We start from the raw sequence: 14,140 nt of genomic DNA, 5'->3' as shown, positions 1-14,140 counted from the left end.
TGTAGACAATAAATTGATCAAAATTTTTAATTAACGTGGGAGCTTGTGCACTACTAGTTGATGATATATCTATAAGATTACTATTTTTTGGTGTACGTGATCATCTTCCATTTGGCCACCATTTCTCTTCTCACTCGTTTGGAAAAGAGTTTGGACAGTATTTGGACCACAACTATTTCCGAAGTAAATCTTCTACCAGAAAAAATAGACGAACACACATTTTCTGATAAACCTTAGCCAGTCGAATTATTTGGGTGATGCACAAGCAGTTGAAATGATGAACCGAGCGACTGACAGGATGAGGTCAACAGTCAACATGCTATAAATTGTTATGCCAAACCGAACAAAACTATCCGTGTGCGTGTTTTTTTGGACGCCATACAACCCTGCTATACACATGCACATGGCGATTTAAGGCGTACACAGGAATAAGTCCACTTATTCCCTTTTTTTTTCAACTCATTTTCCTCTTTTTTTCATATGCACGCTTTTCAAACTACTAAACGATACGTTCTTTTCAAAAGTTTTCTACAGGAAGGTTTTTTTTAAAAAAATCATATTAATTTATTTTTTAAAATTTTTAAATTAATACTTAATTAGTTATACACTAATGATTGTTTCGTTATACCTGCCGGAGAGGAGGGGTTCCCAACCCCTCCTCCCGAACACAGCCGGGGATCTGTCCTCTTAACATTGAGTTCGAATTACATTCTCAAATTGGACATGGCTCCTTGCATCGCATCGGGCTTGGCCGCCCTTCTCCCCACACACCCGCTGGACGTCGGCTGCCAACCTTATCCACGCTGCTTGCGACCTGCTTCCTGGTTGGGGATTGGGAAGAGAGGAGAGAGCGGGAGAGAGGAGGAAAGAGTTAGTTACTAACACACGGGCTAGCATGGGTCCCACGCTAACTCAGCACAACTGACCAGAGTCAAAGCGCCACATCGGACGAAATCAGGAGCCATACTATATTAGAACGAAAGTTAACACGGTTTTACGAGTTCGGGGACAGGCTATACTTGATATTGCGGTTCAGCAACGAATTTTCAAACTTGCCATCAAAGATGCGGGACGCAAAGTGAACTTATTCCAGCGTACACAAGCGGACTACAATCCACTTTCCAGACCAGTAGCCCATTAACTAGGCGTAGTTGGGCCACATCACGGGGACACTAAAAGGTGCAGCCCATTTCAGCTCTCCAGGCGGACTTCTTAAGTTCATCTAAGGTCCCTTAACTTATCAACGAATCCGATTTTCGTCTTTCAACCGCAAAACCAGATACAACGGGTCCCTTAACTATCAAAACCGGTGCATATTAGGTCCCTCGGCGGTTTCGATGGCGGTTTTGGCTGACGTGGCGCCTGCGTGGCTAATTTTGACTCGGTCTCGATCTGACGTGGTATGACGTGGCGCTTACGTGGCAATCTGACCCGGGAAAATAATAAACCCCATGGGACCCACATGTCAGTTTCACACACAAAAAAAAATAATAATAATGGTGGAACCCACGCTGCCCCACATGTCAGTCTACTCACCCCTCCTCTTCTGCTTCCTCTCTCTCATTCTCTCCTCTCTTCATCTCTCTCTTGCACTAGGGGATGCGGCCGGCGACGACGACGGCGGCGGAAATGGAGAAGAGTGATTGCCAGAGGCATAGGTGTGACGTCGCCGGGGGCGCTTTGAGGCGGAAGTAGACTCTTACGACGTGGCCGTTGGAGGTGAGCGAGGTCGTCATGGACTCACGGGATTGGCGGTGTCGTCGGCAGCGGCGGAGCAGGAGTTGTAGTTGGAGTCCTCGTCGTCGACCTCGAGTTCATCAATGTGCTCGAGCATCACCCACCATTAGTAGTCGCCGACGGCGGAAGGTAGCGTTGCCATCTCCTGTTGGGTTTCCATGGGCCGCGGCGAGCGGATCGATATGGGTTCCTCGTCAGTCCGGCCGGAACGGTGTTTTCTTGCCCAAAACAATGATCATTTATTCATTCATCAACCCCGTCATAACACAAGCAAATGATGATGACGAAGCAAAATATACTCCAGTCAGCTAGTACTAGTCGCTATTTCTTCTACCTTTGTATGATTAGGCATATAAACGCGGAGCGGAGGTCGTCGGCTCTGGTGCCCCAGCCGAGGCCGTGGACGAAGAGCTTCCTGCTCACGGGATCGGCCTCCGCCGCGCGCCGCACGGTCGTCATCATCACTAGGGTCGTCTTCGCAGCCGGCCGCCTCTCCCCTCTCCCGCCGGCGAGGTGGCCCCCTCACCCGCCCACGTGGACAGCCACCTCCGAGGATGCGCGCGTGTGTCGGCCGGTCGGCGGGACACGTTCATCCCGCCGCCGAGGATGCCGAGGTCGACGTCGACGTCGTCCGCAGCCACGGCCGCGGCGGCGCTGCCTCCGCCACCGGGCTGGTTCCCTTCTATCCGCTAGTTTCCCTCCCACTAGCCGCCGCGCCGCGCCCCTTCTCCCAGCCGGACACCGTCCTCTCCCCGCCGCCCGTGAACCGGAGAGAAGAGAGAGAGGAGAGGGGAGAGAGATGAAGACAGAGAAGATGGGGAAGAGGAGAATCAGAATGACCCAGCGCAAGAGAGAGACGAAGAGAGGGGAGGAGGAGAGAGAGGAAGCAGAAGAGGAGGGGTTAATTAGACTGACATGTGGGGTCCGCGTGGGTCCCACCATTATTATTATTATTGTGTGTGAAACTGACATGTGGGTCCCACGGGGTTTATTATTTTCCGGATCGAATTGCCACGTAAGCGCCACATCAGTGCCACGTCAGATCAAGACCGAGTCAAAATTAGCCACGTAGGCGCCACGTCAGCCAAAACCACTATCGAAACCGCCGAGGGACATAATATGCACCGGTTTTGATAGTTGAGGGACCAATTGTATCTGGTTTTGTGGTTGAAGGATAAAAATCGGATTCGTTGACAAGTTAAGGGAACTTAGATGAACTTATTCCCCAGAAGAAACCATCGCAGAGGCCAGATCGCCAGAGCAGAGAAGAGCAGAGAGGGGCCAATACATTCGAAACTAGCACTTCACTTGGTTAACACGACAGTTGAAATCTGTAGCTGCTAGGATTACGACGAAAGAGAGGTCCGTAATCCTCATGCCTTTGCATGGCAACTCGTTACATGACATCACACATGCATACACCTACACTCTCTAGTCTGTTCCGTGCACTTGCTGATGAAACCATTGAACCATGAAAGTGATGAGATGGCCACAGCTAGCTGCACGCTATTGGCAGCAATGTCGGGGCCTAGCTTTATTCCCTGAGACCATCACGTACTCGTCATCACCGGCTAGTTAACCTTGGAGCAGTTGAGCCTGATCTGCCCCTGGGTTCCAGTCAAGGGCGAGATGTTCCCCATCTTCACCATGGCCGCCGTGAAGGCGCTGTTGAACGCCGCCGTGTTGGAGGAGAAGTTCCTGACCGTGTTGTCCGTGCTGCCGCCGTTGAAGAGCACCTGGTCGGAGTGCAGGAGGCCCTTGTTGGACAGCAGGTTGGTGTAGTAGGCGCTGTCGAAGGCGTTGGGCGTCGTCGTGTCCAGCGGCGCCAGGTTGCTGTCGCCGCTGCCCGTCGGCCGTGGGCAGTTGGCCTTGAGCGCCGTCGCGAAGCTGGAGTCGATGTTTGTCTCGTTGTAGAGCCTGTCCCTGAAGTTCTGGCACTGCGCCTGCCCGATCGTGTGTGCGCCTGCAAGTTCTCATCGTATTATGATTCTTATCAGAAAATTTGTAAGAGAATCAATCACTGATATAATCTGTGTACATATATATGTACCTGAGAGAGCAACCATGTCGGTTACGTCGAGTCCCTTTCTGGAGAAATTGCCGATAAGTTCAGCGAGGCTAGAGGAAGGGGCAGGGAGGTCGGTATTTGCTTGGCTTTCGTTCGCAGTGGTGGAGTCCCTTCTTCCCAATAGAACCGTCCACGACGGCCCTCCGAGCTGCAAATATAAGGATTCCAAACCAAACCAAGAGCGATTAGGAGTACGTACTACTACAGTCTACAAGAAATATATGCATCATGTAGTAATCTCATCCGTGATCTTACCGCGACGACGGAGTCACGGGCGGCGACGGCGAGGATGTCGGCGCAGGAGACGGTCTGGCTGCAGATGGCCTCGACCTGCGTCTTGATGTTGTCGACGACGTTGAATCCCCGAAGTGACCCAGCGTTCGGGCCTGCATTCTGCTCCTGGCCGGACAGCAGAACAGACGCGTCACAGCCCTGCATCATCAGTGAAGTCCATAGATACATCCTCTGTTATTAATTTCCTTGTCTCAAAGTACAGTCTAAGGAGAACTACTTGTACAGCTGATTAGATTAGGTGATCAAAACTTGCTTGGACGAAGCAGTCGTGGAAGTGCAGCCTGACCAGCGAGGCTCCCATTCGGGGCTCGCTGTTCACGGCGGCCGTCACTGCGCTCTTGATGGTGGACAATGCGTTTGGGCACGACGTGTCGTAGAACGTCGCCGACAGCTGCGCCGAGGCGGCTGAGGCCATAGCTGCAGCCACGAGCAGCATTAAGCTGACAGAAGAAGCCGAAGCCATGCAGAGTGAGCGATATGATGCGCCGTGCGCGTATGCTTAATCCTACCTAAATAACTGCAGTTTTTTTTAAGCTTTTTCGCTGGCCGTGGCTTGCAAGAGAGGCTGGTGCCACGCTGCATCTTATATAGCTAGCTTAGCTACAGGCTTGACGCCATCGATTGGTGCCGAGATGAGACGAAATATGCAGGTACATTAATCATACGAGGGGAGCTGGGCAGGGGAATGTATTTTAATCTCAATAGGAATATCCTATTGCTTTGTACATATCTCTACTACCTTAAAATCGAACTCGTCATTTTTTCATCCCTCCTCCCACCACGCACAGAGTACTATCTCTAATTTTCTAATAGCATATTTCTACTTATATGAGCCTGGCACATTACAACAGAAGGATATGTTTCTAGTCATCTAAATAGTTATGTTTTTACTAACAAATTGCAAGTTGAATTTTAACTTCTATAAATTACAACACAAAAACAAATATGAGTGTGAATGTGTGCATACTAACTAGCTAGAATTTAATTTGTTCAACTTCAATATATCGAATTTGAATCTGTATTTTTTAAAGTGACATCATATATAATTTATTAGTTAACTTTATTAGTGCTACTAGACTACTAGTACTTACATGTGTGTCCAACATAAGTTTCTACGTACGGCCTACGGCCAACATCATCACCTCTGCATTATTCATGCAATGTAGGGTCAGTTCGGTCCATTTCGCTTGACCTTAATCTGTTAACCATTAATCACGCGTTGCTTAAGCCAAAAAAAAAGAGCACCCGTGCCATAGAATAGCACATGAACATACAAATGCCGTCGATAATTTGTCCCTTTGTTAAAGATTGGTATGTATGCACTATCGTCGTACAGAGTTTATGAAAATAACTTTACCTTATTAATACTCTGCTAATTGATCTCGGGTATAATAGTGCGAGAACTATTCAGCTCGTGACGAGCTAGAATGGTCTATCGCAATTCATCTTCTTATGTACGTTCGGACTAATTGTCTAATTTAAGTGCAAACGGTGTGTTACAAGACAATATATGCTGTTATAGCATTACATACCGTTGTGCCATCATTTTCGATCAATCTCCAGGGAAAAAATAATAGATCTGCGAGAGCTTTCGCATCAGCGTTGCCATGATTAAACCATGCATGTTGGTGATATGATTTTCCATTCGAACGTAATTAGCTATCACAAGTTGGGCCGACATTTCTAGCTCTAGCTAGAATGGTGGTTGTTGCATGTGCCGTATGTTACTCTTGTTTCTTAAGCCATAAAATGCGGATAGTAAAATAATTAAATTATCGTATAGTTCCTTTGAAAAAAAATTATGGTTAACCGAGTTTCACGGCTAATATTATACAGTTGCTGAGTGTTTCACAAATTATTCCTTTTTGAATGAAATAAAATACTCTCTTGATTTGCAACTTAGATTAAAATAAACACAATAGCACAAATAATATTATCGTGTACAGTGGTCCACCTAGTAGGTTGGTGGCCTGTTCACTTTGTTTACAAATTTACTACCTCAATTCTAAAAAAGAAAAATACAATTGTAATATTTAAAAGACAAACTAGTATAGTATAGGAAAAATACTCGACCACTCATCAAATGAGGGACAGTTGGGAATGGTGGAGTAGCTAGGTTAGTAATATATGGGTGAATGAGTGGTGGTTGGACGAAAAAGCAATACTATAGAGTACGTTATATGTTGGAATAAATTTAAAATCTAAAATTGTATTCTTTTTGAGGAGGAGGGAATATAACTTTAGTTTTTCCTAATTTTTCCATTACTAAATTTTGCTAAGGTAAATTACTGAATTTTGCCTAATTGATTATGGCATGTTTGATTTGTTGCTTATCAAAATTTATAGTCGATAAAGTTATAAATAACAACAAAAGTGTACGTTAGTTTCCCTCCGGCCTAGCCGCCTACAGGTGACACGAACTAAATGAAAGGCCGGCCTGCTCAGCGCCCACGGGCCACCATCCCTGGTCTGACAGACACTGCGAGCGAAATGTGGCGTCACACGGTCCAAAGGCCCAATAGGTAGGTCTCGGACCATTCGGGCGTAAAACGGCCCAAGCGGAAGGGCGGCGCTTGCTTGCGTCGGTGGGAGTTTGGGACGGTGCGGCCGCGCGGGATGGCAATGGCACGTAAGACGGTAGGAGTACACCGTTTGATAATTGATACTCAAAGAGTCAAAGTTCACCGTGTCAACCAACATCAATAGCGAAACAGAGCTCGATGTGCAGGGGTGGAAAAAAAATCGAACTTACGAGCTAGCTCAACTTGTGTAAAACTCGGCTCGGCTCGACTTAACTCGAGTAGTTAATGAGTTTGAACTTTTACTCGTTTACTTAACGAGCCAACTCGAGCTAGCTCGTGAGTTACTCGATTAGCTCGTTGAGCTCATGATACACTAAGATAGAAGTTAATTGTTCATATTTTACAGGTGTAAAAGTCATATACTCATAATTATACATTGTAGTACAATCTTATGAGCCATGATACATAGCACGCCAATCATAATTTTTGTCATAGAATCACAAATTATATTGCATATGAATTTCAAACCATGTTTTTTGGTGTAACACGTTTAATGAGTCAACTCGGACTTTTTAATGAGTCGAGTCGAGTTCCATTTTTAACTCGTTATGTTAACGAGTCGAGCCAAGCTAGCTCATTAACTTAATGAGTTTTTACGAGTCGAGCCGAGTCGGCTTGTTAGCCACCCCTATCAATGTGTGTGCCAAACACGACATTTATGCCAAAGCGGGGATTGCGCTCCCTAATTCTCCTTGTCGTCTAGAAGATACGGAAGGAGAGGAACCAACAAAATTTCTAACAAGGAGACCACGACAATAACCCTCCTAGCAAAAATAGAGGAAGAAGACTTGGACTATGGCAGGAACAAAATGACTTAGAGAGTTATTACCTATCAGTATATAATTTGTAAAGACGGGCTTTTTCTTCTTCTTTTTTTCGCTCCTAGGGGCAGGTTGTATTTATTTTTTCTCTATCTAATGAAAAAACATAATCTAGTGTTGTTTACTTGAAAAAACGGAGCTTGATGTACCGTAAAAGTCTGGAGAAGTTGTGAACGGACATGTGTGTGAAGGTAACAGTTCATTAATCCTCCATGCATGCCTTCGCATGAGGAGCTTTTATTTTGGTATACTAGGTGCTAATGCCATGGCTGCTCTGCTCCATACACTTGATGGATTGCTAGAGCGAGCTGGCTGCCATATACTTTACGTGTACTAGTACAACACCACCGTACCTATACTTGTGGTTATACTACATATATGGGTATATGTGGTGTGGCCCGTTTATGTCGTCGTCGACACGATTTGCTTCCAGCAACGAACGCATCCCGTCATACTACTCCTTAATTAGGAGTTCACCTTGGAGCAGCTGAGCCTGATCTGCCCCTGCGTCCCGGTCAGCGGCGAGATGTTCCCCATCTTCACCATGGCCGTCGTGAAGGCGCTGCTGAACGCCGCCGCGTTGGACGCGAAGTTCCTGACCGTGTTGTCCGCGCTGCCGCCGTTGAAGAGCACCTGGTCGGAGTGCAGGAGCCCCTTGTTGGACAGCAGGTTGCTGTAGTAGGCGTTGTCGAAGGCGTTGGGCGTCGTCGTGTCCAGCGGCGCCAGGTTGCTGTCGCCGCTGCCCGTCGGCCGTGGGCAGTTGGCCTGGCGTTGCGTCGCGAAGGCGGAATCGATGTTGGTCTCGTTGTAGATCCTGTCCCTGAAATTCTGGCACTGCGCCTGCCCGATCGTGTGTGCTCCTGCGAAATAATTAATCGCGCTCTCATCTTATCAGAAAATCTGCAACACATATATACATGGTATCCTAATCTATCTATATATATACTCGTATATAATACTCCATATCGGATTACCTGAGAGAGCAACCATGTCGGTTGCGTCGAGTCCCTTTCTGGAGAAATTGCCGATAAGTTCTGCGAGGCTAGAGGAAGGGGCAGGGAGGTCGGTATTTGCCAAGGCCTCGCTTGCAGTGGTGGAGTCCCTTCTCCCCAACAGAACCGTCCATGATGGCCCTCCCAGCTGCGAACCAAGAGGGAGCTAGCTCTATCAGTGAAAGAACAACAGAAAGAAAGTCACGGGCGATCGAAGGGCTGTGACATTCTTACCGCGACGACGGAGTCACGGGCGGCGACGGCGAGGATGTCGGCGCAGGAGACGGTCTGGTTGCAGATGGCCTCCACCCGCGCCTTGGCGTTGTCGATGACGCTGAATCCCCTCAGCGACCCCACGTTCGGGCCAGCATTCTGCTCCTGCCCGGACAGCAGAACTGACGCGTCGCACCCCTGCAGTGATTTTAGATATATGTTCTCTGTTATTTTCTCGTCCGAAATATACTATAATTTCATGAAAATTAGTACAATTGGTTGTGTGAAACTTGCTTGGACGAAGCAGTCGTGGAAGTGCAGCCTGAGCAGCGACGCCCCCATGCGAGCCTCGCTGTTCACGGCGGCTGTTATGACGCTCTTGATGGTGGACAACGCATTGGGGCACGACGTGTCATAGAACGTCGCCGAGAGCTGCGCCGATGCCACTGACGCCATAGCTGCAGCCACCAGCAGCATTAAGCTAAGTGAAGAATTAGTTGCAGAAGCCATGGCTAGCAAGCTACTACTGATTAGCTGCCTGCAGGCTAATTGCACTTTCTGCTTGGCCGTTGTGGCTTGCAAGAGATTGCTGCATTGCATGCATATTTATAGCCAGAGATTTTGTACGCTGCCACGAGCATGCCACTCTTGTAGGGATATAAACATCCAAACTTTGTGACCACCAAGTCCAACTTGTCCACATTGGCATACAAGCGTACGTACAAGACGTTCAACCTGAACAATAGAAGTTTCGTCATCTGCATACATGCCCCCATCCGGCAGTTGTGATAGCGTCAGACTTAAATTGCTACATCCAACACCAACTCTGTATATCACTCATTCAGTGTAGGGCCTGTTCGATACATCTCTCTCCGGACGTATACAATATTTGCAGCATGAATATGATATATGTATGATTCGGAATGGTTGCTGATTAATTAGCCCATTGTGCTGTTGTTGGTCAAGATAAACAGGCGGCATGCGTCGGACGGCAGATTTTTCTTCCTGGTGCGCCATGGCATGATAAGCTGGAATACATTATACATGCATCCCGCAAATTATGGCTCAATCCCCTTGGCAAGTTGCCTTTCTAGGCTCATCAGAAGACGCACACGCACACATAGCACTATATAATACATACAATCAGTACTGTGAAAGACGAAATATGATTGTTAGTCAGAATTATACGGAAATTTGGCGTTCATGAATATATATGTGCACATCTTACAATATTATGGCCTTCTTTTGAGATTTAAATGTATACAACAACAAAATCAGAATATATTAGTGTTGTTTTTCAATTGAAAGCCATAACTTGACATTAACTTAAAATATAACTTCCAACACTTGCAGTTATACACAAATAGTGACAAGGTTTATATTGGATAAGTAGAACATAAAAAATTGCAACAAAACATAAACAAAGTCCCACAAGATTTTTTTAAAAAAATCATCGTCGAGTGTAATATGCGGATGATTAAAAAAAGTTGATTAATCGCTAAATATGGTGATATTGAAGACAAGAAATTTTATAGTTTTTGAGAGGTACCAAATTTTTTAATATTCGAGACGAGAAATTTTCGTCCCTAATAGATATCAAGAAATATCAAATTTTAGTGTAAATTTGGTATCTCATGATACTGAAGACTGAAGGCACAGAGACGTGCTAAATTTTCCTTGATACACTAAATTGCTAATCTAGGTATGTTTGGTGATACATTTTGGTTACTTATAGTATACTACATATTATATCATGGATGAGCTAGAACAGACAAATTAAATAAGCTCTGGATCGGAAAGAGCCATGCTAGTAGGCGAGTATGATTAATTATGGAGTAATTAATAGAGTAATATATAACAGCAGCTATATAATGGCACGTCATTTTCGTGTAGCTAGCTGGACATCAACATGTAGGTCCATCATGATCATGACTGATTACGTACAAAAGGTCCGCATTTGTCCAAATACAATTCTATCTTGCTCTGACCGTTATGCAACCATTTTGCTCTCCCAGTCCAAGGAAAATGACCACCAGTTGTTGCCTCAACTGTCTAGGCTTTATTCTGGATCATCTCTAGTTTGACCTATATGCTTAGGCACAACGGCTCTGGTTTATGGATAAATATACGGTGAAAATCACAACGGTAAAAACTATGTAAGTAACATCATAAAAATTATCAAGAAAATCTAAAAAAAATTGACACATATAGATAAGATGATATTTGAGAATTATACTCCTTTTTAATAGATGACGCCGTTAACTTTTGAACACATATTTGACCATTCGTATTATTCAAAAATTTTATGCAAATGTATAATATATAAATCATGCTTAAAGTAATTTGAGTGATAAAACAACTCACAACAAAATAAATTATAATAACATAATTTTTTTAAAATAAAGGCGAATGCTCAAACGTGTGATAAAAAGCCACCGGCGTTATCTATTAAAAAACGGAGGTTTTGTACAATATTGCAAGACCAAACTCGACTTTATTTATGAGTTGTATGAATGAAAAGTAGTGAAGAACAAGACAAAAAAATAGGAATTATGTTTTTTCATAGACATTTGATAATTTTATATCTCATGAACGAAGTTGAATTTGGTCGTGCAATTTTATATGGTTCTTTAATATCATCTTATCTAGATATGTGATTTTCTTAAAGACTTTTATACGATAGTTTTCATCAAATAGGTGGTTTTCACTGTATATTTTCCTAGGATGGTGCAGTGTAATATGTATACACCTTGTACATTGAAAATTGTGCTATTTCTATCATGTGTCTTCATTTGTGACTATTAGTATTTTGATAGGCGTTAAACCTTTTTTTAATTATTTTTTGGCCAGGATGGCCGAAGAAAGGGCCATCCGAATGTCATTAAGATTGAGGGCATCAAACTAAAATGCCCCTAGCAGCCAAACATATTGAAGCAAGGGACAGTTAGAGATTATCATTCATGCATTCCTTGATAACTTCAAAACCATACTGATCGGTACATAACATGGGCTTCCTGATCTGTTTCAAACACTTTGTGCTGATCAGAGAAAACACTCTTAGCAAACATTTCAGACTAGTAAAATACTACTACTGTGACATATATGGCCCAGCCTTATTCCCAAATTTGTGTTTGCTTTTGTATCCAGTTTGATTCTTTACTTAATTATTAGTTCACTTTGGAGCAGCTAAGCCTGATCTGTCCCTGGCTCCCGGTGAGTGGTCCGAGGTTGGCCATCTTCACCATGGCCGACGAGAAGGCGCTGCTGAACGCCGCCCTGTTGGAGGCGAAGTTCCTGACCGTGTTGTCCGTGCTGTTGCCGTTGAAGAGCACCTGGTCGGAGTGCAGGAGCCCCTTGTTGGACAGCAGGTTGCTGTAGTAGGCGTTGTCGAAGGAGTAGGGCGTCGTCGTGTCCAGCGCCGCCAGGTTGCTGTCGCCGGTGCCGGCCGTCGGCGGGCAGTTGGCCCTGAGCGACGCCGCGTAGCCGGCGTCGATGTTGGTCTCGTTGTAGATCCTTCCCCTGAAGTTGGTGCACTGCGCCTGCCCGATCGTGTGCGCACCTGCATCATCCATCATGTCATATCGCGATGTAGAGTGAGCTATGACTTCAGAAAATTCAGAAACCGATCGATTGATCAGTTTACCTGAGAGAGCAACCATGTCGGTGACACTGAAACCCTTGTCGCCGAACGCCTTGATGAGGTTCTCGAGGTCGAAGAAAGGAGGAGGCAGGTCGTTGTTAGCGCTGTCCATGCTCGCCGTGGTTGAGTCCCTCCTCCCGAGACCAACCGTCCATGACGGCCCTCCCAGCTGCAACCACAAGAAGAAATTAATTAATTCCTTAATTAATCGTCGTGAGTTTCATGTCGCACAAGCGGCCGGTGCGGCGGCGAGGATGATGATCTAGCTTACTGCGACGACGGAGTCGCGGGCGGCGACGGCGAGGATGTCGGCGCAGGAGACGGTCTGGCTGCAGATGCCCTCGAGCTGCGTCTTGATGCTGTCGACGACGTTGAAGCCTCTGAGAGAATTCTTGTTAGGAAGAGCATTCTGCTCGCCGGTGAACGTGGCCGTGTCCGCCAGCAGTACGGACGCATCGCACCCCTGATAAATTGACAGTTACTACTACTTTGTCAGTCCTAGTTGCAAAATAAAATAATAATAATAATAATAATAATAATAATAATAATAATAATAATAATAATAATAATAATAATAATAATAATAATAATAATAATAATAATAATAATAATAATTGTTACGAGTACTAATAGTCAATTGTTATCAACTCCTACTCTCTCTTTTTACTTGAGTCAAACTAGAGATGGTCAAAGCTAAGCTTGGAAATGGAATCTCGTATCAGTGTCAGTGACGAGTCCAAAGCTAGCCTTTTGACGTTAGTAATTCTGTCAGTCCAACTGAATTGACAGTGTCACATAACTTAGCTAATTCTGAACACAGTGCAATCAGACGCAAAACGAAAACTGAACATAGATTTATTAATTACTGCAGCTAAAGTTAGCCATGAGATCGATGAGATCAGGGACTTGCTTGGACAAAGCAGTCATGGAAGTGCAGCCTGAGCAGTGACGCCCCCATGCGAGGCTCGTTGTTCACGGCGGCCGTCACGGCGCTCTTGATGGTGGCCAGCGCCCTGGGGCACGACGTGTCGTAGAACGTCGGCGACAGCTGCGCCGCCGCGGCGGCGGCGAGGCACAGGAGCACGGCCACTGAAAGAGAAGAAGCCATGGCGATCGATCGATCGATCAAGCAGCAGTAGACTACCAGAGCACCACTACTACTACTCTTGCAGATGCAATGCGATGCGATGCAATGCAATGCCTGCGTCGCATGCAGATATATATAGCCCTCCATATCGTAATGTCGTTTTTGGCCACATGGCCATTTCGTGCTATTTTGATAGCAGATATAGAATCGTAGAATTCTGCATTCTGTGGAGTGTTGTGCATGGAGTCAAATGAACATCTGAAAAATATATACGATATATCTATGATTGCTTCTTCAACTTGCATGACAGATAATTTGTCTGTAATGCACGATAGACGGATTAGCATATATATATATATATATATATAAGCTATAGTATTTTGCAGTATTCGATATGTCGGCTGCCTTTCGTGTGTGCCTCAAGTCTTGACCGTGAAGCAAATGTGCATGTCAATATGTATAGTGTTTTTTTTCTGTTATGAGCATGGCTCATATAATTGATATTCCCTCCGTCCTAAAATATAACAACTTTTAGTTCTCAGAATTTGTTCTAAAATATAACAACTTATCTACCAATGTTCTCTTCCCAACCCATCAAAACCCTCTACTATTCACTTCTACCTACTTTCTTAATAACCGTATCCAACTCTAAAACTTATTATATTCTGGAACGTTGGGAGTACTAGATTGCAATTTTCCGAGGTTC

At 45.1% G+C, this 14,140-nt stretch overlaps 3 protein-coding genes across 3 annotated transcripts; all 3 read right to left on the bottom strand.

Annotated features, from left to right (window-relative positions):
• Positions 1-2,995: 2,995 nt before the first annotated feature.
• On the bottom strand, positions 2,996-4,654 carry LOC124849265 (uncharacterized). Its single transcript, NM_001403267.1, has 4 exons — positions 4,353-4,654; positions 4,061-4,237; positions 3,788-3,953; positions 2,996-3,700 (listed from the first exon to the last, which is right to left on the bottom strand). Exons 1-4 carry the CDS (start codon positions 4,560-4,562, stop codon positions 3,309-3,311), a joined length of 945 nt encoding a protein of 314 aa, NP_001390196.1. The 5' UTR covers positions 4,563-4,654; the 3' UTR covers positions 2,996-3,308.
• A 3,030-nt stretch (positions 4,655-7,684) lies between these two features.
• PRX112 (Peroxidase 2) lies at positions 7,685-9,285 on the bottom strand. Its single transcript, NM_001403266.1, has 4 exons — positions 9,002-9,285; positions 8,729-8,905; positions 8,477-8,642; positions 7,685-8,362 (listed from the first exon to the last, which is right to left on the bottom strand). The coding sequence occupies exons 1-4, from the start codon at positions 9,215-9,217 to the stop codon at positions 7,968-7,970; spliced, it is 954 nt and encodes a 317-aa protein (NP_001390195.1). The 5' UTR covers positions 9,218-9,285; the 3' UTR covers positions 7,685-7,967.
• Positions 9,286-11,651: 2,366 nt separating this feature from the next.
• LOC4344277 (peroxidase 2-like) lies at positions 11,652-13,541 on the bottom strand. The gene is made up of 4 exons (NM_001403249.1): positions 13,258-13,541; positions 12,619-12,810; positions 12,351-12,516; positions 11,652-12,266 (listed from the first exon to the last, which is right to left on the bottom strand). Exons 1-4 carry the CDS (start codon positions 13,453-13,455, stop codon positions 11,875-11,877), a joined length of 948 nt encoding a protein of 315 aa, NP_001390178.1. The 5' UTR covers positions 13,456-13,541; the 3' UTR covers positions 11,652-11,874.
• Between the last annotated feature and the right edge of the window lie 599 nt (positions 13,542-14,140).

The sequence above is a fragment of the Oryza sativa genome, chromosome 7 (assembly GCF_034140825.1).
Source record: "Oryza sativa Japonica Group chromosome 7, ASM3414082v1".
NCBI classification, from domain to species: domain Eukaryota; kingdom Viridiplantae; phylum Streptophyta; class Magnoliopsida; order Poales; family Poaceae; genus Oryza; species Oryza sativa.
Note: the sequence above shows the minus strand (reverse complement) of the source record. Positions and strands in the feature narration are given on the sequence as shown.

What these genes read in the sequence shown, in the direction of transcription:
- LOC4344277 (NM_001403249.1), bottom strand. Translation starts at nt 13,455, where the DNA reads ATGGCTTCTTCTCTTTCAGTGGCCGTGCTCCTGTGCCTCGCCGCCGCC. An exon ending in CCCGCGACTCCGTCGTCGCA is followed by an intron (nt 12,517 to 12,618) that starts GTAAGCTAGATC and finishes TTGTGGTTGCAG; the next exon opens with CTGGGAGGGCCGTCATGGAC. An exon ending in CGACATGGTTGCTCTCTCAG is followed by an intron (nt 12,267 to 12,350) that starts GTAAACTGATCA and finishes TGGATGATGCAG; the next exon opens with GTGCGCACACGATCGGGCAG.
- PRX112 (NM_001403266.1), bottom strand. Translation starts at nt 9,217, where the DNA reads ATGGCTTCTGCAACTAATTCTTCACTTAGCTTAATGCTGCTGGTGGCT. An exon ending in TCCACGACTGCTTCGTCCAA is followed by an intron (nt 8,906 to 9,001) that starts GCAAGTTTCACA and finishes AAATCACTGCAG; the next exon opens with GGGTGCGACGCGTCAGTTCT. An exon ending in CCCGTGACTCCGTCGTCGCG is followed by an intron (nt 8,643 to 8,728) that starts GTAAGAATGTCA and finishes CTTGGTTCGCAG; the next exon opens with CTGGGAGGGCCATCATGGAC.
- LOC124849265 (NM_001403267.1), bottom strand. Translation starts at nt 4,562, where the DNA reads ATGGCTTCGGCTTCTTCTGTCAGCTTAATGCTGCTCGTGGCTGCAGCT. An exon ending in CCCGTGACTCCGTCGTCGCG is followed by an intron (nt 3,954 to 4,060) that starts GTAAGATCACGG and finishes TTATATTTGCAG; the next exon opens with CTCGGAGGGCCGTCGTGGAC. An exon ending in CGACATGGTTGCTCTCTCAG is followed by an intron (nt 3,701 to 3,787) that starts GTACATATATAT and finishes GAGAACTTGCAG; the next exon opens with GCGCACACACGATCGGGCAG.